Source organism: Plectropomus leopardus, chromosome 5, assembly GCF_026936395.1.
Source record: "Plectropomus leopardus strain MGB_pleo_1.0 chromosome 5, ASM2693639v1, whole genome shotgun sequence".
In the NCBI taxonomy this organism is placed as follows: Eukaryota; Metazoa; Chordata; class Actinopteri; order Perciformes; family Serranidae; genus Plectropomus; species Plectropomus leopardus.
In genome coordinates this window covers 35,567,624-35,593,295 of record NC_142180.1, presented here as the reverse complement: position 1 = coordinate 35,593,295, position 25,672 = coordinate 35,567,624, and the positions used below count along the sequence as shown (strand labels likewise).

Sequence of the window (25,672 nt, the reverse complement as noted above, 5' to 3'; positions counted from 1 at the left end):
TAGATAATTATGAATAAACAAGAAGGAGAAGAATCAAGTGCTGCTATAAATACAGAAATAAATATATGCATAATTTAAGATATAAATGCAGTTTAAGACCTCATATCTCATCAACATGAAGACATAAATAAATAAATGTAGTTGTAGAAAAATGAAAAAAAAAACTAAATAAAAAAGTATTTATTTTTACATGTCCGGTCAGCCATTTATATTTTTATTTATGCATTTATCTATTTATTCTCATATTTATTTCATCATTCTGTTTATTTGAATTGTTTATTTTTCAACATTCAGTTTATTCCTTTTTTTTAAATTTATTGTGCATTTATTTATACAGCCATACATACATACTTAAGTCAGTATTTGTCCTTCATAGTAAAAGAGTGTTCTTGCTACAAAGTATTAGCACTGCATAGTGTAAAACCAACCACAGTAGAGAAGAATGTGCTACATATATATACTGTGTTATGCCCGTATATGTGCCATTACTCCTGTTGATATTCCTTTTTATTGTTTTTAATTGTTATACCTAAACTTTAGTACTCTTGTGTATCGTACAGTTTTTTAAATGAACGTATTCATTGTCCTCCACTGTTGAAAATAGTTTGACCTCTAGAGGGCAGCATTGATCTGTACTGTGTTTTAGTGCTCAGTTCACAGTCCTCACACAACAGCAGAGATTTAAAAGTTTAATCAAAGCACCTTATAAACCCCAGATTGGATCCGTTTTTGAGATTTAAGCCTCAGCTTCTCTCCTCTGCTTCAAGTATCAGACAAGAACAAGAGGAAGCTCTTGTTTCCTGGAGGCAGATTGACTGTTGCTGCCTCCAGCTTTTATCTGGAGGTTGTTTGTCAGTGAGTTTTCCATTGTCTCCTTCATCCACCGGTTTATCTACAGTCTGTCTAAGCAGCTGTGCACAGTTCAGCCTGACAGTGAGCAGGAGGTCAGGATGTGTTATCGCTCATCACTGACATGTTGTGTACACAGGGAGTGTGTTGATATAAAGGGGTTGTGTGTACACTGTTTGTTCATCTGTGTGTGTGCCTTTTAAAAAAAATCCAAACTCACTCCTACCTCGGAAAGGCAGCCGCCAGTGAGTACGTCGGGCGGTTATGTAATGGAGGTGCTGTAATACAGGACTTTGCATGATGTTGCTTCAGTGCAACATACGCAGGATACTGTTTATGTGCTGCTTACTGTGTTTCTTGTAATTTCTGGAAATCTCTGAATTCAAATGAGGATTCTGCGTCTATTAGCAGAAACCTCCGTGAGTGCGAAATGTGTCAAAAGTGATGCAATGCATAAGTGCCCCAGGTTGTTTTCCAGTGTTAATCAGGGTTAAAAGACCTGTCAATCCATTCTGAAGTGTTTTGTTTACATTTGGATCAAGTGTGCCTCTTAAGCAAGTCTGTGTTTTTCCATCCTCGCAGGTTACCCCTCGCTCCGCATCGAGAAGAACGACCTGAGGAGCGTCACTCTGATCGAGGCCAAAGCTAAAGTGAAAGACATTGCCATCTCGAGGGAGAGAGTCACACTGCGAGACGTCTTGCATGAAGGTATTTGTCTCCTTCTTTCTCCCAAACAAGCTTTTGTATTCCTCAGAAAGGTTATCTCAGCAACTTCACTGAAAAGTGGAACATGCATTCAGAGCATCTGCTCTTCAAAGAGGTGCTGCTCACAGATTGTGTCATGCCGAGTGGTTAACATTTCCTCCTCTCGCTCTCGGCTCAGGAGTCTCACTGTGATGAGAGGTGTGGTTTTTGATTGGCAGGCTGGTGGAGAGTTTTTTTTGATGGATCGGCTGTAATTATTATTAACTTATCACTAAAAACATACAAAGACATAATAGGTACATGTTTTTTTTCCCCTTGTACTGAGTTCTCAGAAAAAGCCTTAAGTCTCTGACAATAGTAAGAAATAAGATTAATTTATCCACCTTATGTAGCAGGAATATTTTTTGTTTTTAATCATCAGCTTATATGCAAACAACGTGAAAACAGAGATCAAACATGTAAGATAACAAAGCTATAGAGTTGAGCAGTGGTTCTCCTCCATACTAATGAGCTGTTTACATGGCAGCGGTTCTTGCATGAAATGTTAACTTTTGTTGCGGTTTGGCCTTTTGTTCACATGACAACAGCTTTTTTGGGGCCTGAAAAGGCAAACTTTTGAAACCCCCCTCACTCTCTCTCTCTCAAAGTTTGACCGAAATCTAACCAAACGGTAAAGCAAGGCAGCGCTGATCGAATATAAATCAAGATTATGTTAAAGTAATGCCTAATTGTCTCCAAATATGTTTCCATAAACTTGTTTAGCTTTAATAGAGAGTTTGTGAACAGGAAGTGGGTGCCATGCTGCTTCTTGCATAATCAAAGCAGAGACTGAAAAAACGATGATCAAACCGTAAAACTAAGCAGTGCTGATCAAATATAAATCAAAATTCTGTTACTGAGTTTCTTGTTTCTCACCTCAGATGTTTTCAGAAACATTTTTTAGTTTACCATTTAACTGTAATATGAGATTGTTTGGTACCAGCTGGTCGCCACCGAGGAAGTGTGTATTGGTCAGCATGTAACTTTGAGGAGTTTGGTTTGCACAGGCCTCAATAATAACTGGGTGGTGTTTAATAATAGATGCATACAGGTGCACAAAAACCCAGAATGCATTCAAAGCATTTTGTAAAACAGTTGCCAAAGCCACCCCCACTGATGATGATTTGACACCTTAACACTTTCTGTTTACAAGACACAAGAGCCTCAGCACCTTTAAGATTTATAGAGCCTCATCCCCACTGCACAAAAATCCTGCTAACACCCGCTAACATCTGCCTTTGTAATGCAATGAGAAGACAACAATCAACATTCACACCTGGCTCAAATGAGTCTGCAGTAGACCCGGGTTTTTATCACCTCTGGCTCTGATTGGCATTGATGGGAACTCAAAACCTACGTGAATGTGCTAATATTAGCTCCTTAACCAGCAAGATGACAGGCTGCTACTAATTACAGCCCATCTCCTCCCAAGCAGCACAAAAACATTATTCTAAAGTCGCCTGCACAGAGTTTAAAAGAGAGACTGAATAAGTAAGACAAATATAAAAAGAGGAAACCACTGAAATTTTTTCAGTATCTCTGGTCCGACTGCTGTCTACTGTTTACCTGTTCTCCTGCCTGTCTGTGACGTCGCACAGGCATACCAACAAAACGACACACACAAGCTGACAGAAAGGCAGACTCATCTGCTGCAGCACTGCGTTCACAGGCACAGGGAATGCAGTCAGTCGCCTATATTTAAGAGGTTTACCTGTTTTTAAAAAACCTACTTGCTTGTGCTAACTTTGGTGGGAAGGGGGTATAGGTTACAATCTTTCAGTTAACAGCTGTGATTTGTTACTATCGATGTAACTGCTTTGGACTCTGGTGCAAGAAAAATTAAAAAATTGCTGCATAATATTGTTCAGTCTGATAACATCTGTTTTGTGGGACTGTTATAAAATCCTGATCTACTGAGACATTTGATTTCTGTTCATGTTTTTAGCAGCTAAATGAACACGACTGTACAAAAACATCCTAAAGTATTTCTGTGTCTGAGATGAAAAAAAAACAGTGACCTGTGAACATGAATACTGCTTTTTATTTCCTGCGATGCATGAGCATGCCTCATCAGATCAGTGTCAGTGGAAACCTGCCATGAACCTAAAATAGCAAAAGTTTGTTCTTGCCGAGGCATATTTTTTTACAGAGAGCCTAAGACAGTGAAATTTCTAAATCTCTTTCTCTGGCTCCATATCAAAGATAAACACAACTATTCGGGCTTCAGTTTGGCTCGAAGAAACGTTCGCACTTTGGACGCTGGATGCTTTTGGAGACAATTCAGCATCGTCATGGAATGATGGAACTAAACAAGACTGCTTCACTTTCTGGAGATTTGCCCACACTGGGGTTTAGTGTGGCTGTGAGAATGATGTAATACTAACCCAAGGGTGACTGAAATACAGTGGAAGAGAGAAGTGTGGGTGTTCTGTTTTTTAAACGCCACCTCAAGGCCCTCTGATGGTTTACGCTCTTTGTTTCTCTCTAGAAATTCAATGAGAACTCATTGCCTACATTATTCTCTGGCTTACTTTGAAATCTTAAAGTATGAACAGGAATCAAGAAACAGTTCCAAATTGTCCGAGCCGTCACAATCATAAGCCTCTGAACTTGTCAATTCCTTTTATCAATGCCAGCATGTTTTGCTGGAAGTTGTGCATCTTAAAACCAGTGACGTCCAACTCATGCGTCTAAACTGCCTGGAACCTGCAACAACAAGGAGTCATGGCAGAGAGAAAGAGAAGGTCTACATCTTTCTCTGGAATAAAAATGTCTTTCTACGCAGCATGGGCTTACTTCCAGGAATGCTATCTATTTGAAACTTTCCCCTCGAGTGCCGCTTGCCAGTTGAACAGCACGTCCGTAACAGAGGGTAAACATCCTGTTGTAAAAACATCAGCACCATGTAGGCAGGCTTAGCACATTTCTCTTAGACTAAGAAAACCTGAATGAAAACAAATTCTGCACAGATATTCTCAAGTAGTTTATTTTAGCAACTTTCTTCCCTCACAGATAATAATACAGTTGTGCCGATGCTGAAAATCTGTGGAGGCCAACTGTTTTTCCATTCGGAAAATTTATCAAGGCTCAAAAAGGGAAATTATTAAAACCCCTGGGAACCCAAATCACCCAAAACTTTCATAATATGGAATTTAGAGTCTTACATGTGTAACAGAAATCATCAAAAATCATCAGACATTAATCTCAATTCAAAAATGAAATATTGTGATTTTAGTTTTTTCAGTTTTTTGAAGCTTGATTTGAGAGTGGTTATCTTGGATTCATGTCACGTATTATTATTGAAGCCAAAAACTCAAAGTCAGGTTTGGTTGATGCTAATTTAAGTTGTGGTCGACTGATATTCTTTCTTCAGGGACGATACAGATACAGATTATTAGTAGAAAAGAGACTGATAACAAATATTTGGAACCAACATGCATTTACAATAACGCAAAACTTTGTTTAACCATCTTTAGCAAATGTTTAATCAAAACAGAAACGGCCGCTGCGGCGAGGAAACAGCCTTCGGACACGGGGCACCCGCTCTATCCACTCAGCCAACGGGTGCCCCGTGCAACCTGAAACTTTCAACATCATATACAGCCGCTTTCCAGCAACTTTTTTTTTTTTAAACTCAGGAAAATTGAAATACAGATGAATAGATAAAACTTGCTACCTGTGGTTTTACAAAGTTCCTTAAAAACGATGGTATAGATAATTGGCAAAATGGCAAATATCAGCCTCGATAATCGGCCAGGCAGATTATCTGTCGACCCCTAAATTTAACATGCCAAATTGGACCGTTGGTAAATTTGGAGCGCTGTTATCCAGAGCAGTGCACTCTGGGAGTGTCAGAGTGACTCTGTCTGGAGAGTCGTAGCAGAAAAGCGCTGAACGACGTGAATGTGTGATGAACTTAACCGTAAATTCATCGAGAAACAGAACGCTGGACTTCACGTTGGATTTATCAGCAGTTTTTCTGTTGTATTTAAGATTTCTGCTGTTTGCTATTTGCTCGGCCTTCCACCAAATCTTTTTTTTTTGTGATGTGACTCGCCTTTATGGTGACTAATTGTCCGGGTGTGGTGATCAAACATGTTTTTAGGGCTTCATGATACATATTCCACGCCTTGTAATGTCATGTATTGTTGCGTTGTGCAACAGAGCTGCTGGAAAGTTTTATTTTTGACACTATGTTTTCAGCAAGTGTTGAGTTTGTCTTAGTTAGATTTGTGAGAGTCTTTTTGATTATTTTGGTTTTAATCCTGTCAGGTTTCAATCAAGAACTTCTCTAGTGTAAATATTTATTTTTAGGTTATGCAAAATAGCTACAAGTTTCAAAGTACAATCACTTTATTATCAGGATGCTCCACAGCCATATTTAAGCAAACACTCAAAAATATCTGTAACAGTACGACTTCCTGACTTAGTGCAGTCATGTATCCTGACACGTCAGATGCTACATTCAAAAAGCCATAAATAAATGATTATATATTAAAAACAAGTGAGAATAGGACTAAGAAACTCCAAATACAAGACCTTTAAGTCCATGTCTCAGAGGTGGTTGAACTCTGAGTGGGGTTCTTGTTTTTGGGAGCCAGCAGGTCCAGACAGGCTTGGCGGAGAAGGTAGGGGCGGGCGGGAGACAGTTAAACACTAACCCTGTTGTTATGCTCCGTTTCGTCTCCTGTTGAAACACAGGGCACAGTTAGCCTCGGGCGCAGATCTTTTTTTCTCAGTTTATGTTGATGGTTTATGTTCTTAAATGGCATTTTACCTCAGAAAAGTCCCGGAGCGACGGGGTGACAGTTTAGACAAAGGAGATGATGAACACGCTCACTTGGCCTTTCCACGTCGTATGTATTTCTGAATCGTGGAGCGATGAGAGATCCTTCGAGCTCCAGTGAATCTCTCTTGTTTTGGCTCTTGTCTCACTGATGAGAGCCAAAGCTGCCCCAATCCCTTTAAGAGACAAAGCATTTTCAGCAGAAGCCTGTCCACTTCTGTCCACAGATCAGCCAGGCGTGGCGACCTGTGAGCGAGGTGACATTTCAATCTTTGTATGTGGTGCCTCGGGCCGTGTCTCTCCTGCCCTTTCTCTCAAATAAAACACCCGTGGTTTGTCTTTGACAGGCACATTTGGCCGCATCTTCCACGGCGTGCTGCTGGACGAGAAGGACCCCAGTAAGGAGAAGCAGGTCTTTGTGAAGACAGTGAAAGGTATGCGCTCCATCCAGGCTGTGATGCACACTTGAATGCACATTCGTCAAATAAATGAAAATATTGTCAAGTCAAGTGTGTTGTAGGATTTCCTGTCTGTTGTATTAACCCTTTAAACACCTGGATCAACATCAGTTTTCTTGTGCTGCATTCAGACATCTTTAACTAGCATTCAAACCTCTGAAACGTGAGAAAAACAAAGACAAACTTAGGGATGGCAGAAAAATCGATACAGCATTGTATAATGATATTTTGCATGGCAATACTGTATCAATACATGGACACCAAACATTGTTTTTTTATCATGTAAATTATTAATATTTCAAATACAAATTAGACTTTTGGTAGCCTGCCAGAATAACAAAATCAAGCCCTTATTAAGTCCACAAGACAAAATTTGAAGTAATAAAAAATGGAAATGTAATAAATAAAACAAATTTTTCCAAAGTTTTCCTTCTGGAATAATAAAAGATCATGATATATCGCAGTATTTGTTACCACAATTCTCATTATTTCACAAAAGGTTTGAAATTCCAATAATATTGTATCATGACTTAACTTTAATGATAACATTATGGGGGATCTGCTGATTCCCATTCCTACAAGAAATGTCCTGAAAATAATTTTTAAAAAGGGAAAAAAAAATGAAAGCCCAGAAAACTTAATTATATATATAAGATAAAAAAAAGTAGTAGTGGGGCAGGTACTTTCAGGTTATTTTCTTCTTTACTACTTTTTTACTAGTTTCTCACAAATATTTAGTCCATTTCCTATTGAGCTAACTCTTTTTCCACATTATCAAAGGAAATCAAGCCAATTTGCTCAAGTTTTAAAGTGTTACTGCACAGCTCACTGTGTGTTTTTCTATAAAGCATGTTGAAAGCCATCACCGAAATGCCAAAACATGATTATTGTGCCAGAGACGTAAGACGGATGACGAATACATACGCAGCTACCTGGTAAACAGGCTCACAGATTTGACAGTTAATGAATTATACGTCTTACTCATGCTGCAGGGTTTGCATGCCAGCGAAAAGACGCCTTTCTGCAGGACTGTCAGGTTCTTTGTTAGCGGCATGTGTCGGCTCTCTCTGCCAGCTGCCTTCTGACCTCTCCATTCTCTCATGTTTACTCAGGGAGGGGTGGATACCACTCACAGAACAATAACCTCATGCCAGTCTTGGCTTTGTTAAACTCTTAACTTCCTCCTCATGCGCCTTTTGGGAAAAGAACAATACTGCTTCCATAAGCACCAGACGATGGCAAAGCTGCATACACAGATTAAAAATTGGACCTCAGTGAGCTTGGCACAAGTCGGTTTTTCCTCTGAAGTTTCCCACTGCAGTTAACTGTTGGCAGGCAAACAAATACAAATCAAACAGTACATGTAGTAGAACTGTAACACCCACAAACATAATGCAAATCTGCAGCTTTTAATTTAATAGTCCCACATACGTAATAAATTTCCCACAAATGTAAAAGCGGTTGATTTTGCAAATATAATATGAAATTTCCCACAAAATGTAAAAACTATCACATTTGCAGGGATTTGTTATGTATGTGGGAAAATGAAAAATGATCTCTGCAATCATTGTTGTTTGTTTTTTTACTCATACACGTGCCAATAGGTTTGATTAGAAAATAATCACGGGTTCAGGATGTAACCAGCGCCTTGTGGGGCTTTTTTTGCAGGCATAAATCAAAATACAAACCTGAAAAACTGCATGTCCTAAAAAAAAAAAAAAAAAAAGTGTGGAAAATTGCAAGGCCAGATTAATGTTGACGATGCTTTTTAATGCTTTGTGAAATTCTGCCCAGAAAGGCCTAATCACTTGACACTAACTCAACATTTGGCATCCCCTCCTGTAAAATATGCCGTCTGTTTCGGTGTGATAAAAAAAAGAAGAAGAAAACATTTCCACCCAAACTCGTGCCAAACATGAGCTTCTGCATTTCCACTGAAATTCACACACATCCAGCCAGTCATTTGATATTGAAAAGTTGCCTTCTCTTTTCTATTTTTCTTTAATATATTATGTAAAATTTTATCATCACAAGTTTACATAACTTTATAAAGCTTAAAGATAGCACCCTTATTTGTGATATTTATGCTTTTTTTTTTAAAAAAAAAAGTGCATGTACAGCACTTTGGTCAACTGTTGTTTTTAAATGTGCTTTATAAATAAATTTGGATCAGATTGGGTTATTTGAGATATTTTTATAAAATACTCTCATCATCAGAGTGTTTCTTATTTCTAATGTTACGTACAAAATGACTGTGTATGTTGAGATATCTCTACAAATCAAATTTTTGAATATGTTTTTCCAGGTTTTCCTTGATGTTAATCATATTTTGTGTTTGATAAAATTGTTTAGATCATGCGTCTGAGGTGCAGGTGACCATGATGTTGACTGAAAGCTGCAAGCTTCGTGGACTTCACCATCGGTGAGTGAAATCATACATCAATCATTGTTATTGCACCACTTGCCTTTTTTGATTTAAAAAAAATCTATTTCTGAATACAATAAAATTTGTATAAGAAATGCACCCAAAACCCCTAATGCGGTCGGTGTCTTTGACCACGAGGTCATTGTCTCAAATCACAGTATAACTCACGCCATGATGACAGACAGATGTTGGTTTCTTTGTTGTCGCTGTCGTCCAGTTCTGCAACAGATCCAAATCTTATCGTAACAGTAAAGAAATTTGGGTTACTTTTAACTCAGCATTGTATTCTGCCACAGCAGTTCCTGTGGTTGTCTTTTAAATGGTTTGGTTTGAATGCTGATGAAAGAACGCCACATTTTTTACACATCGGAGCGAATTCACAAAGAATTGATTGCGGCGGCTGATAGTGCCACGAATTGTGCAAGCAGGGTTTCCCACACATTCCTGTATTTGTTGCAGCCAACCACAATATCAACATCTGGCACCACAAATTAATTTTCTATTTATGTAGCTGAACCGTTCATCGAGTGCGCTGCTGGAAGTAGAAATAGCGTTCAGTTATTCATTGCACCATATTCCCAGAGCGTACTCTGGGCACAGATGGGGATGCAGAATGGCAGGCGCAGTCAACGAGCATAATTCCACTATGCTGCTTCTAAAAACTTGCATGCACTCACCTCTGCAGCAGCTGCTCCTCTTTGGCTGTTAGTGCAAATCTTTGTGAACTGGACTGTGTGCAATGAGGCCGATTTTACACATCTATGAATATTATCAAATTTAAATACGAGCAAATTGAAAAACGTCGATACCTCGTTCCTGGTTTGATGTGCGTCTGCGCAGGCACCATTTCTGGCAGGTTTAAGATTTACTATTAAATAAATATATGTGTATTTAGAGATACGATTTATCTACAAAATCAGCTGTAACTTGTTTAATTCTGGACCGATTCTCATGAAATTTGTTTTTGTTATAAGCATCAGAAGGTTGTTACTTGTTTGAATGAATTCATTTACTGAAGGCAATCTAATCAGCAAAACAGTAATCACGTGTTCACTGAAATGAAGTGTGAAATGAAATTAAAGTAATTTGCATGAAATTTTAAGTAGAATAAAGTGCAAATAATATATTTTGTTACAATCCATCACTGGATGTTGTTTATTCATTAGTGGGAGAATATGAATGCATTGAATTTAGTTTTAAGTTAAAGTATCATCACTGCAGCTCATTTTGCCCCAAACTTATCAGGAGGTTTTGGTACTTTCACTTAACTTTGTTTACATGGAAAAAAAAATGTCATCATTTTGACCCATTACTTCCTTTTTCTTCTTTTCGTGGTCAACAAGTTTATGACACTTCCTCTGACCAACGCTGACACGTACTTCCATCTTCCAAGAATCGTGCAAATGTACATTAAATGTATGTGCAGCTGTGTTACACGCTGTTTCTGTTCCTCAGTTTGTGTCTTTGCTCTCCACCGTCAGAAATCTGCTGCCTATAAGTCACGTGTGCACGGAGGACGGAGAGAAGCCCATGGTGCTGCTGCCTTTCATGGCTTGGGGGAATCTCAAGTTGTTCCTGCGGCAGTGCAAGCTAGCTGAGGCCAATAACCCACAGGTGAGCTTCGAATGGATGAATGACTCTTTATTTCAAACAAGTCAAAACAAAACAAAACACACAAATTTATCATTGGCCAGATCGCGTTTGAAAAGAGATTTTAAATCTCAGTGAGTCTTTTACTTAGTCAAATGAAGGAGTCCATGATACTGGTTTCTGAGGGCCAATACAGATGATTATTTATCATTACTATTATTATTAAAAAGGGAAAAAAACAAGCAGGGATCAAATAAAAGAATAATTTTTTAAAAATGATGAGATGGTTTGCTGCAAAACTCGAATCCCTAATTCTTTCCCCTTATATCCTTGTTAGGACTAAAGGACCATTTTAATTCTTCCCAGAAGACGTGATGTGGTTAAAATGATCAATGAAAGTTCGCCACATTCTGTAAAATTTCCCTTCTTGTTTTTTCAGAGATTTTGATTTTCTCAACCCAAAACAATATAAACAGCTATCCCCTTTTTATGCACTTATTTTGATCCACTATGCTTTTCAGCTCAGCATGGTGGATCTAAAAAAAACCACAGTCACTTATTAAACCATTACGATAAATGCCTCAGTGTAAGCAGTGTATGGCATTGCATCGAGACATTTATTAAGCTATTAAAATTAATCCCCCAGTTTGGAAGAAAACTCAGATTCCTTTCAAGAGTCGAGCCTAAAAGAACGTTTTGTGTGTTTTCAGCAAGCAACACAAAGTAACACCTATCAGTAACTACTGTTTACAGTGTTATTAGAAGGACTGTTGATATAGTCGTGAAGCCGGTGCTCAAGGCAGAGATTTTTATTCGCTATGTAAAGACAATCACCCTTTTGTACAGGTTAACCCCAGGGAGTCTTTGAAGTGCTTGGCAGAGCCACAGCGCAGATCCAACCAATCAATCAGCTGCAAACTACAGATGCTGCAAACACTTTGCAGTCACAAGACGAAGCTTGCCATCCATTTGCATTAATCAAAACCGCTTTGTAAAGCTTCAGCTAACACATCAGCACCTTCGTTCACTGCAATCTCATTATATACTTTTGGCAGTTGTAGGAGACGAAGACATAGTCATTAAGTTGTGCTGTTGCAATAAACATGGAGCTATAAATCAGAAATGTATCAGTGCAGGCGAGATAAAGCTCAGAGAGAGCACAATGCTACAGTGGGGCATTCATTCTGAAACATCTGGTTTAGAAGATAAAACAGTAAGAAAAAAAACATTTGACCTTTTCCACAGTTGTCTTTTTTCCACCGACAAGCCGAGTGTTAAAGTTACCTAACTGAGCTGTCTGGTACCAGCTCCGCACATCTCAGTTTAGACCTAAAATGTTCTTATCTCTGCTCTCTGGTTGCCAAAACCTTGTTTTCTTGTGTTATCGGATTAATTAATTTAGGTTGTATCAAACTGTCCACTGCCAGATAAGATTAAACAGCACAAAAAATATCCGCTGCGTGTGTCAGAGCAAGAGATTGTGCAGAAGACTAAATTATTTAAAGTCCTCTCAAAAAATCTTATTTATGTGCCTAAAAATGTCTGACCTGGACTTAACTGACCTGTTTCTGTGCACGTTTGTCACTAGAGAGGTGTTTGACATTCCTCTGCTGAAGTGGAAGATGTTTGCATCCTTAAGTCTGAGATTCAAGTACAAAGTAGATTACTGCAGAAATATGAAAAACAATTGCTGTCTAATATGGGAAACATATTCAGACGGGGGAGGAGACTTTGACACAACACCAGCAAAGACATCTGCAACCTCCAGAGAGCAGAGTTTGGATTTGCATAGTCAATCCCTCTGGATTTCGTGACGCTGCAGTTGCAACAATTAACAGAAATTCAGTAAATCACTGTGAATTCTGCAAGACTGTGCAATTTTGTGCAATCATGGAACTTAACTGCAAATTTTCCTGTTTAAAACAGGTAAAATTTCCTCTCTTTTTTTCTGTTAATCATGAGACTGCTGCTGCGGGACTGGAGCTCTGTGCCGAGGACAGAGTCACACACAGAGATTAGGCTAACTGTTAGCTTCAGAGAGTCCAGCCGGCTGTGTGTCAGTTGTTAACTGGCTTGTTTCGTCACTCGAGAGGTGTTTTCACATACCTCCACTCTGGTCGATGTTCATGCAATTCCTTAAATGTGAAATTCAAACATTAGCTGGGGAGCTGGATTAGGTACATCATTAATATGAAGGCTAATTGCTGTTTAGTAAAGGAAACACATACAGACGGGAAAACAGACTTTCACACAAAAACCAGCAAAGAAATCCGCAACCTCCAGCACACAGCGGACTTACCGTACAGAGAGCAGAGTTTGGGTTTGCGTTGTCAATCCCTCCATTGGCGTTGCAGTTACAACAATTAAGGTCAAGATAAACTTTTTTGTCCCTGAGGGGCAATTTGTGTGACAGCCAAAAGAGAATAAAATAAAGTAACAGTCCCAAACACACAACATAAATTCACAGAAGGGGCTAAAAAAATGACACGATGCTGCGTAGTGAATGTTTTGACCACAAAAATGGAATATTTTTCACAGCTGTTAACGCTGTATCAGCCACTACCAGCTACAAGTTAACAAACAACATAATCAAATAAAAGGTGCTCACTACACTCTCTCATCCTCGTACATTTCTGGTCGATGATTTTATCGCAACAGACGACTCATCTGAGTCTGAACCTGACTCAAACACACGACTGAGTATCTTTAATGTTTCCTCCAACGCTGATGCGAGCCTTTTTCATGCACACCGCTCTTTCAGCGCACAAATAATTGCAAAAAGCTGGTCGGCCAAAGCCATATCCAAAATTTTTTAATGACGGAGGACAAGTAGATGTTCCTCTAGCTCCGTCTTTTTATGTGGGAAAACTGTATTAAACAAAATATAAATCATAGCAGAGTATTTTTGCATACATTAAAAACAACATACACAATTTATAGTACTGTTACTTCAGGAGCTCTGTTACAAGGAAAGATTGTCTTTTAAGCTTTTCAGGATGTTTACGTAGTTCGTCAGCAGTCGGAGGTCTTTTCTCAGACACACCTGCTGGCACAGCCATTGTCTGCAAGCTCCAAACAAACAGCTTTCTTTAAAGCTGGCCTCAAACCTTTGAGTAAAGGACTTTCTGGGATACTCGGATTGTTTTTTCCTCTGTTTGATACAAAGTCATTCATCAGTGTCAAAGCAACATTTTGTAAGAACTGGTATTTTCGTGACGTAGCGCCCGTACAGTTTCAGAGTGGTAACACTATTGTCGTAAACACAAACTGCGCCTGCGGGGTTGCAGGTTGCAAGCTGTTTATACTGTCCGGACATATGCTGGATCTGTCTCACAGCAAAAAAAGAAAAAGATAACAAAATAAATTTCAATACTTTCATTTTAAATAGCTCACATATTATGCATGACTCAGCAAAAAAAAAAATAGAAATATGACAAAAATGTAAAAAAAAAAAAAAAAAAATTAAAAATATATATTAATAATTAATAAATATATATAGAAAATAGGAAATAATTATAATGAAAATAATGATTATCAAGATATTTTTTCTGACATTTTCCCATATTTTCTTCTATCGTAATATTCTATTTTTTCCTTTCTCTCTCTCCTCTCTCTCAGTCTCTTTCCTTTAATACTAATTTTTAGGTCATTTTCATTTACTTATGTCTTGCAATTTGTTGGACATCATCTTACAAAGTTGCTTATTGGCTTTTTATTCGTGTTTTTAAAAGAAACCAAACCAAATCAGGCATCTGAAAGCAACATAACTAATGTCCCTCCAGGTTTTAAAAGCTTAAAGTCTTTTTTCTAAAGTACCAGTGTTTGTTTATACAAGTCATGTTTTTCACTTTTCAGCCTTCACACTCGATTTACAGACTGAAATAGTCCTCGTGTGTCTAACTCCCATATTTGACCCAAAGCTGATCGTTTTGCCACTCAAAGGAAATAAGAACAATTTGACACAGAAGACCAATTTCACCGCACAAAGTCACGTCAGCTGAGGTCTTTTTGTGTTTTTCCTGTCTCTGCTTCTCAACTGCACATTGTGTCTCTCTCCCTTATTTCCTTTCAGGCGATCTCTCAACAAGACCTGGTTTACATGGCCATCCAGATTGCATGTGGGATGAGCTACCTGGCTCGCAGGGAGGTCATACACAAAGACCTCGCTGCCAGGAACTGCGTGTAAGTGTCCCTGACCCGGCTCAGAGCTGCCGTCACATGTCCTCAGATGCTCACGGTAGATTTCAGGTGATTTGGTTTGGAATTTAATTACTTCAAAATAAAGATGCCAACTTTTTTTTCCTCTCGCCCCCTGACAGCATTGACGATAACATGCAGGTGAAGATAACAGACAATGCCCTTGCCCGAGACCTGTTTCCGATGGATTACCACTGTCTGGGGGATAATGAGAACAGGCCGGTCCGCTGGATGGCCCTGGAAAGTTTGCTCAACAACGACTTCTCGAGTGCAAGTGACGTGGTAAGAACTGCAGTTAAATACAGTTTACTTCCTGTAACTTAAAGGTCCAGTGTGTAGGATTTAGGGGCGTGTAATGGCAGAAATCTAATAAAAATATTCACACCTGTTTTCATTAATGTCGAATCACCTGAAACTAAGAATCACTGTGCTTTTGTTACCTTAGCCCTCTGAAACCTGAGTGAAGAGGCTTGATTTCTCCAAATATAAAGAAAACAATGACCAGTTTAAGAAATGGCCCAAAAATTAGCAAGATATTAGTCAAAAGTTACAAGAAGTAACTTCAGTAACTATGAAATTAGCTGAAAATACCCCCCCCCCCAAAAAAAAAAGGAAAAAAATAAGCATGAGGGAACAATAATTTGAAAAAAACGAAAACAAGAAAAATACTTATTTATTTTCTGCAGCATAATTTTAAATATATAATTATATGATAATATAATGATAATTACTAATATATAAATAGAATGTGACATTCCCTCATTTTTTGAGAATTTTCTTATTTGTTTTTATTTTTATTTTTTATTCACTTATTTATTTTACAGGGCTTCTTGCCAATTAGGAAAAGGTAACAAGAAAATGGCCTGAAAATTAGTTTGAAAAGAAAGAAAGAGATGGAGAAATGATTAAAAGTTAACAGAAAAAAAAGAAATGTTTTTTTAAGCTATTTTTATCATTATTATCATTGTAAGTATTTTTGATTTTTTCAAAATAAATTAGTATTTTTACATTGTGATTTTTTAAAGTTTTTTTTTAACCTTTTTTTTTTTAAATTTATTCTCTTTTGGTAAATTTCAGTAAATCTTGCAACTTAGAACTTGTAATTTCCTCTTGTGTTTTTGAAGAAAAATCAACTCATTTTGCTCAGGTTTCAGAGGGTTAATAACTAAAAAAATGTTTGGCAGACATGGTACAGAGAGGCTGATGCAGGAAATGGCACCAGCTGTATCCAAATCATTCTTAGGACGCTTGGTCAAAGGTGTCAAAGGGAAGAGAGGCGCGGCGCTGAGGTGCTCCGGCTCTTCCCTCTTTCCTGTCTCAGGATAGCAGAGCGGGCGCGGCAGAGACAGTCGGGAAGCTCAACAGATCCTTAGAGACACCGCTCAGACATCAGCCAGACATGCCCCCACCTCTCCGCATTCCTCTTATGGTCACACCGCTTCATAGTAATCACCCCGCCCCCCCCACGCTCTACACTTACACTGAACAGAAGCCTGGTATTACCAACACAGCTTCAGGGGAAGTCCGCACGGAGCTGTGGAGCATCATACGAGCATCAAACATGCCGCTTTTACGCACGTAAATACTCCGTACGCTCATGTCAGTGGTTACACACGTAAATACTCCGTACGCTCATGTCAGTGGTTACACACGTAAATACTCCGTACGCTCATGTCAGTGGTTACACACGTAAATACTCCGTACGCTCATGTCAGTGGTTACACACGTAAATACTCCGTACGCTCATGTCAGTGGTTACACACGTAAATACTCCGTACGCTCATGTCAGTGGTTACACTCGTAAATACTCCGTACGCTCATGTCAGTGGTTGCACACGTAAATACTCCGTACGCTCATGTCAGTGGTTACACTCGTAAATACTCCGTACGCTCATGTCAGTGGTTACACACGTAAATACTCCGTACGCTCATGTCAGTGGTTGCACACGTAAATACTCCGTACGCTCATGTCGCACACGTGGGGCACAAAGGTGGCAGCCGGGATGACAAAGTGGCTGCGGGCATGTTCAGGCCTTGTTAGGAATGTTTTCCTGGGCACTGATGTGGAAACAACATAGATTACTGCACATTTTGGTTTGTTTTCCTTCTGAGAAGCCCCACAGTGCCCCGTGTCCTCGATCACTCCCTTCACTTCCTTTAAAGGCTCGATGTCACCACAGTAAAGTTATGACAGACTGACCACGGACGTAAAGGTACACAAAACTCACACTTCAGTTCCAATTTATGAGTCATGGTTTAGTGCGAGTTTTGAAAAAAATATAAATGATAAGGTCATTTAAAAGATCAAAAAGCTATTTTTTTGGTAAATTATATTTTTTTCCATTACAGATTTGTGCAAAACTTAAGCTGTTTTTTCGAAATGTCCATAAAACACAATTGCAAGATGACATTCAAAGAAGCACGGTGATGGACGTTCAAAACAATAGCAGGTTTATTTCTATTGCAGCCGCTGCACTAGCCGCCATCATTTTCCGTGTTATGGCGCATTAATGGAAAGGCGAGCCCCTTATATGTGGGAGCGGCTGCGTATGAGGCATTTCTGGGAGCTGATAGTCCACGATTTCACAGAGGAATTATGGATTCAAAACTTCCGAATGATCCACCCAACTTTCTCAGAGAAACGTGATGCGATAACAGCTCTTGTAGCTCCGGCTGCATCATGAGGGAGCCAGTTCCTACTGACAAGCACACAAACACAGCATCATGGGAGCTAGAAAAGCCAACAAAAGGATTTGCATTGTTGTTTTGTGAAATATGGCTTTTTCAAACTGGCTGAAATACCACCTCATGCCAGTGTAAAAACGTTTTTGTCATAAGTGGGAGTTTTGGTTTTTTTTTTTCAGAATTGACGTGTTTCCATTATTTATATATTCACAGTGTCAGTTTCTTTTGCTCTGTGCAAGCTTTTCTGCAGAAGCACGACTCAAGCATCATACCCTCATCTGTTTGTTGAGCTAACCTCAGCTCATGTTGGTCAGTGTGCAACTAAAAGTTTCCTAATGTGTCTTTTGCCTGTGAACTGTGGTTCATGCAGAAATCTGCAAACTGTGTGTTCTTCATGTGTCTGCGTGAACCGAACTGTGACGGTTTGGTTTAAATACGAAATTCTTCACAGCTAAAATACGCACACTAATAAAAACCTGCTCTTTTCCGTTCATAAGTCACTGTCAGGTTAGTCCGAGCTGCCCAGGTCTATTTTAGATAAGGATTAACTTGACTCCCGAAATTCCAAACACCAAGTGTGACCTTAGATGTGGGTTAATAGTCAGAGTAACACGAATATGGAAATGCTTCTTTTCCTCCTGGGAGGTCAGAGCGGAGGGTCGGCACAGCAGCACACGCAGGGCGGGCCCCCGCCGACACGGCTCCTTGACCCCTCCGTCTCTGAAAAAACGTCCGCCCTGCTGTTTACTCTCGGTCTCTCCACACAAACTTGCTGCACTGATTTATATTCCTCATAAATTTGTCAACATAATTTCCTCGCATTGTTCCTGTGAATTTTTTTTTTGAGTGGGCACCGCCAGCTCTCCGCACCCTGAATAGGAATGCTGGTCGTGTTTATCCTGTTTGATGAAAACACGTTAAAGACAGCGGCGTATTTTCGGATTATGTTCATAAAATGTCGTGAATGCTGAGCGCAGTTCTCGTGTTGATCCCGTGTTGTGTTTTTCCGCAGTGGGCCTTCGGCGTGACGCTGTGGGAACTGATGACTCTGGGTCAGACGCCGTACGTCGACATCGACCCGTTTGAGATGTCGGCCTACCTGAAGGACGGGTACAGAATAGCACAACCAATCAACTGTCCAGATGAACTGTACGTTTGATCGCACTAACACACACACACACACACACACACACACGTCTTGTCTTTGTATTTGTCTTCTTTTCTGTCTTCTTTCTCGTCATCTTCTTCTTCGTAATCTTTCTCTTCATCTTCTTAGTCTTTGTCTCATCTTCATCGTCTTCTTTGCTTCGTCGTTTGTCGCATTTGTCTTCTGCGTCCTCGTATTCTTCTGCTTCTTCTCCATCTTTTGGGCTTCATGCTGCCTTCATGTGATGTTGGAAGAGTTTCCGACTTCGTTGTGTTTATGTGCTTTGAGGTTGTAAAGTTGGAACAACATGGAAGTACAAAGAAGATGGGTTGTGTTTTAATGCTAAAAGCATTTAAACAAGAGGTCGATAGCTGTTTCCATCTGTGAACTGATAAAAAAGTTTCTTACCATTGACCAAACATTAACTTTAGCTCACCACGTTTATGCATTTATAACTAGTTATAAAATTCCCAGTGGGAAATCATCATTCTGATCATTCAGACATCACAACGCAGCTTTAAAAACAGCTCTTGTTTTGTTGACGTCCGACCCGGCAGTTTTGGGGCTGCACTAAAGTCCAGGCATACGTGGTCAGCCCACAGCTGGAGAGAAGAGCAACACCTACAGCTGACATGATCGCGTGTGGGAATATACAGTAAAAATAAGATAAGGACTTCACTTTAAAACATGTGTCTCAGAGTTCTTTTAGTTTCCACGTGTATATAAATACTAAAAATATCAGTGTTCGGAGTGACGCACAGCATCTTTATGGCTTTGACAGAAACACTCAAAGCTCGAGCTCTCCCTGCTTTCAGTCCATCACGCATCACAGACTCCTCCACACGCGAGGTCCACCCCCGCAGCCGCGAAAAAGCCCGTTATTATCCAGCGGTGAAAAGGTGACAGCCTCGCTGCAAACTTGATCGTGAGGAAATAACCTGAAAATGAAAACGTTGTGGTGGGAGAGTGACGCCCGCGGGCGCCCGCTGCTCCTTCTCCTCTCGCAGGATGTTGATAAAGATTAACATTAACTGACTCTGTTAGCTGCAGATCAACATTTCAAGAAGACTCCTGCATCTCACACACACACACACACACACACACACACACACACACACACACACACACACACACACACACACACACACACAGCAACGATAAGAAGCCCAAACTTGCCCAAACTAGTCGACTCTCTGCTCCTGTCTCCTGTAATAGCTAACTGATATTCCTGTTAATTAATTTATTGAACCACAATAATTAATCAGATTGGGCTGCAGATGATTGATTGATTGATTGATTGATTGATTGATTGATTGATTGATTGATTGATTGATTGATTGATTGACAATTTATGAGCCCATTCAATAAATAACCAACCAAAATAATCCAGCCTGATAAATAGCACCACGGTTTATAGAATAATTTATATATGTATTTTTATATATATATATATATTTTTTTGACTTTGGGGAAAACTGTCCCTTTCAAAACCTGCAAAAAATATTTGCGTCATTTTAAAATTAAATTTATCTGTTTTTCAGTAAATAGACACACCAGCACTTACACACACTCCACAGACACCTAAGAAATTATTAAATTAGAAAAATGTGTAAATCAATAAAATACCAAAATGGGAATACAAAGTTTAATAATACTAAACAATGGAGATGATAGATAAAAAATATGTATAAATAGAATAAAAGTTAAGAATAAACTATAAGAAACAAAGGGCCATTGATTACTATTTTAAACACTAGTTTACCTTTTACAAAATTATACTGCATATACATTAAACATGCAAAGATACGCACACATAAACAGGCATATGAAGCATACACATATAAAGACATATACAAACCCACACATACTTGAATAGAAAGATTTTCTAAATGTTCACTGGATCTTAAATTCTTAATTAAATACTAAAAAATAGTTTTTTTTCATTACTGCATCTGCAGCCTTTTCCTTTTCCGAAAGCATAAATCCTTTATCACAAATTTAGATGCACTGTTCATAAATCTTTATTTGATTATAGAATTAATTTCTGAGCTTCAGAAACCAAATCCATCATCTGCGCTTTGTGGCAGCTTTTGTTTTGATAATTCACCAAAAAACACTTGCACTGGGAAAAAGCCTGAATGGTGTGAGCGGGGAATAATCACCTGAAATCTGATAAATAACTAAACACGGTTTCCGTCTAAATACAATGGTGGTGAGGTGACGGCTTCCTTTTCCAAAATATTACTGGTGGCAAAATAAAATATTTAAGGGCACGCTTCGGTTTAAAGAAATGATTACATCTCCCCGTTTCTATCAGAGCCGTACAGGCAGCTCCTGTTTCAGGACAATACATCGTGTACTCTAAGTCCAAGTGTGTGTACCGTTTAAGTACAATGACCTGAGCGTGACGCTGCCCAGTCGCCAGAGGAAAATGTTGGCGTTGCACATCATTTGCATGTTTCACACACGTATCAACGTTTCTAAAGTGAGAGTTTATGAGCTGACTGAGAGACGCCTGCCGTGATTCAGTCGTGTTTTAGTGAGTACTTGGTATTAGTATTTTATGGGTATTTTAAGCCAAAATTTCATCTTTTCCTAATTATAACCAAGTGGGTTAACAGCACCATTGTTAAAACATAAAATGTGAAAGTATCCGCTAAATTAAAACACACAAAAATATCCATGATGTGCAGAAATAAAAAACTCTTTTCAATTCAATTCTTTGATGCCAGCTCTAGATTTCTGTTGCAGTATCAATCAATAAATACACGTTTGAGTAAATACATGAAAAAATAAATATGGAAATACATGTATAAATTAATAGAGGAGTAAATAAATACATGAATAACTCAACAAATTCACAAATAAATACGTAAATACAGATATGCATAAACAAATAAAGTAAACAAATAAATCTGGATATAAATAGATAATTAATACTGCATACAGATAAAATTAATGTATAGATAAATAAGGAAATAAATAAATCTAAAATAAATACATTATAAATAAATGTATTTCTCTATACAGAAATAAATAAATCAATATGGAAATAAATCTGTGAATAAATTCAAGAATGAATATATGTATAAATAAAAAAATAAAGGAATAAAATATGGAGGACAAAAAAGTTAATTTATAAAATAAATACATGAATTAATAAATACATGACGACATAATAAAAGGAAGTTGAAATGCATATGGAAATACACAGACAAATGCATGAATTAAAGAAAAAGATTAAAACAGGAACAAAAAAATAAAGAAATAATTTGTATTTCTATGTTTTTGCACAACTGCTGAATTTTTTTTTTGTTAATTTATTTATTCTTGCACGTCTTTATGCACTTATTTATTTTATAATTGTAATTTCCTGCTGCATCCTGTCTCACACACACAAAAACCCCAAATATGACGGTGACCTTTCTTGTGGACGACCTCTGACCTGGCGCTCTTTGTTTCTGCTCCCTGTGTGTTGCAGCTTTGCAGTGATGGCGTGCTGCTGGGCGCTGGACCCGGAGGAGCGGCCCAAGTTTCAGCAGCTCGTTCAGTGTCTCACAGAGTTCCACGCAGCGTTGGGCGCTTACGTGTGAAAACAAACTAATTTTTTTTTTTCCAGGAGCAGCGACACTAAAGGCTGGCGGACACTTCTCATAAGGAATACGTTAATGTGCCTTATCAGATGAAAAAGGCAGACTTTGGCCTGACGTTTTTATTTTGTACAGTCCTTTTGGGGTTTTTATATAGTTGAATTACCTTTTTACAGCATAGCAAAGTAAAAGGATTCTTTGATTTTTATTTTTTTTTCCTATGAAAGCGTCTAAAAAGGTGGTGCTCCTCTCCTGCATTCCCGGACGTTTTGTGCCGTCGGACAGTTTTTTTTTAAATTGAAGCTTCCGACAAACTGGTTTTAAAGACAGTATTTTCTACAGTTTTCTAACTTAGTGAAAGAGTGTAAATTGTAGACGTGGATGAGAGTACCTCTACAGCGGGAGGATTTTAGGTACCAAAGTAGACGTAAGGGCTTCATTTGTATATGTAACCACACTCTCAAACATGGTACGAGACGCCAAGAGGAAACCACATTTGTTGATTTCTTTGTGAATGGTACGCCGTTTCCTCTGGACGACGCTCTTTTCTTTTTTCCTTCTTCGTGGATCAAACGTATGGACGCCACAGCTTGTACAAAATTCAGCATCGCAAAGCTACATTTATGACTTGATTTTGAAACGTCCGGAGTGGATTTTGGACACTAATTGAACGCCACCAGCTTCTCCCTCTTTTGTACATTTTATTTCCACTGTCACATCCTCCGAACAGAATTATCATTTTTTTAATAAGCTTGATTGTTCTGCGTCAGAACACAGCCCCTTCACAGGATTTCTTTGATTTTTGTGAATAACTAGAACACTAATAATCACTGTGAACACACAAAACCGCCCACCAGCTTCGGTCTAATCTTATTCTCACACCTCGAAACATCTTTGCGTGTTTATGGTCACTGCATGTTGAATTAAGGTTTTAAACTGCTTCCCGAATTTCATATCCACAAATTAAATGGGATCTTTTAAATATAGAAAGTCTGCTTTATTTGTTTTTGCGTCTAAAGGATGCGGCGTAATCGGTATCGCTCCCTTGCTGAGCGCTTAAAACAGTCTTCTCATTGTTTTAGGGAGAACACCTGATACCACATTAATGTTTGTTTTTGACCACAAAATCTGCAGTTGGAAGCCGAATGTTTTTGGGACAACAATGTTTTTTTGTTTAGCCTGCAAAGCTTCGAACCACAGTGATGCCTCTGATGATGTTCAAGCAGCCGACCACTTGTTGATAGGAAAAAGAGCCAAACGATTAGAGCTTAAACTATTGATGCTGAAGTATCCGTGTCAGGAAATAAGCGTCCGTGTGTGTAACGTAAGAACGTTGTTATGGATTCTTCATTTTCTCGGTTCCTTTCAGGTCGCTGTTTTGTTTTGCCTCTTTAGCTTTAGGGTGATGTCACATGAACCCTGCACTTCTTCATGATGCTGTAATGGAAAGTTATTTAAAATCTAATTTGTGCAGAATCCCTAAAATTCCCCTGCTTTACAAGTCCTTACATGCTATCAATTATATTTGTGGCAGGCGTTTGCATCTGCAGCAGGTCTGCTGCGACAAGTTACCTTCCTGTCAGACTGATGGGCAACTGAAGTCATTTTCAATATTCTCAAAACTACCAAACTGTTGACAGTTAACACGTAATTTTATTGAATTTTTCTTTTTCTTTTCTTTTATGTGACTCAAGATGACAATCACATGGTGTAAGCATAACAGTAATAACAAAATGATGGCACACAGTTGGCTAAAATACAACAACTTTTACCGAAACAAAGGAAAGATACTCTTCAAAAGGCACAGAGATTATAAATACATTTTTTGGCTGATCTGTTAATAATAACAAAATGAGTTAAAACATAGATGCGTGGTTTAAATAGTGAACGGAAAATACCTTTCCCTTTCATTCATTAAGCGTACATTTGATCAAACTATGATTGTCATCTCTCAACGATTGTCGTTACAGAGAATGCAGATTCTTAATTTCGGATATCTTTATATTTTACCAAAACTTCAGGAATTCGAGTGTTGTTTACTGTAAAATTACAAATAGCTTGCCTGTACTTTGGAAATCATTATCAGTTTAAGTGTACGTTTTCAACACAACTTGCAAATAAACATCAACCAAAAACTGCAGTCATCATCACAACTCATAGATATCAGGGCAATGAAAGGAAGGTTAAATAAAAAATACAAAAACACATCAGCAGGACATAAAAGCAAATAAAATACATATTTGGCATTTACTTAACAAATAGAATAAATGATACATTTTGTACCCTATTTTTTTTATTATTTTCACCATTCATCTCGACATCCAACAGCCCTGTTAGAGAACTGAAGCACCCATGCTCTCGTCCAAACCACCAAACTCCATTCACAAAAACGGTAATTTTACCTCGCAGAACACAGGAGTTGCTTTTGCAACACAGCCTTCAATTTTAGTTTGTTTGTGTTATTGTGTGACTTTGGTGAACCCAAATTAACCCTTTTAGACTCCAAAGTCACACAATAACACAAACTAACAAACTAATCGAGGCAAAAGAAGACCAGCAGCTCCAATGTTCATCGAGCTAAAAATGCTGTTTTTGTTTAAGGAGTCTGGTGGATTCGGCGAGAGCGTAGATGGAGAACTGAAGCCGTTAAAACGACAGGTCTGCCTGCAGGGTAAAGCAGTGAAAAATCTCCAAACTATCACTTTAACAGTAACAATTTTCAAGGACATTGTTACTTTTACTTTATGTGGACATAAATGTCAACCTGATTACAGAGTTAGAAGGTAGATTTATTAGTCATTTTTTAAACAAAGTTAAAAAAAAAAAAGAAACTAATTTTTTTTTTTAAATTTTTTAATTGTTTGATGAATTTATTGCAGCATTTGTTTTTTTTTTGGCTTTTTTTGTCATTTCTGTTGCTGCAGTGTTCTTAATTTTTTATATAACCAGCTAAGCGTCAGTTTTTTATATAACCAGCTAAGCGTCAGTGATGTGAGGTCACGTCGAGATATTTCTGCACAGCAGCGTATGAAGACGACTTCCTTTCAAAATATCAGCCGCCGTCATGTTTCCGTTGGTCACCGTCAAAGAGCCCGTGTCAGTTCTGCACACTCGTTCTTTCTCACCAGCAGCAGGCATAAATAATAATGCAACGCAACCGCCAGACGTGTTGAGTAAGTGGACGTTCTCGTCACCAGACTG

General features: G+C 38.5%; 1 protein-coding gene across 2 annotated transcripts in view; it reads left to right on the top strand.

The window, feature by feature from the left end:
• ryk (receptor like tyrosine kinase) overlaps positions 1–24,611 on the top strand; it is a 60,227-nt gene extending 35,616 nt beyond the window's left edge. For both annotated transcript variants that reach the window (XM_088078093.1, XM_042483705.2), the window contains 8 exons: positions 1,432–1,557; positions 6,727–6,813; positions 9,190–9,259; positions 10,744–10,876; positions 14,925–15,034; positions 15,172–15,331; positions 18,747–18,883; positions 22,363–24,611. In XM_088078093.1, coding sequence (XP_087934219.1) covers positions 1,432–1,557; positions 6,727–6,813; positions 9,190–9,259; positions 10,744–10,876; positions 14,925–15,034; positions 15,172–15,331; positions 18,747–18,883; positions 22,363–22,474 — 935 coding nt within the window. In that variant the 3' untranslated portion in view covers positions 22,475–24,611. The remainder of the gene's footprint in view (positions 1–1,431; positions 1,558–6,726; positions 6,814–9,189; positions 9,260–10,743; positions 10,877–14,924; positions 15,035–15,171; positions 15,332–18,746; positions 18,884–22,362) is intronic.
• Positions 24,612–25,672: the final 1,061 nt, after the last annotated feature.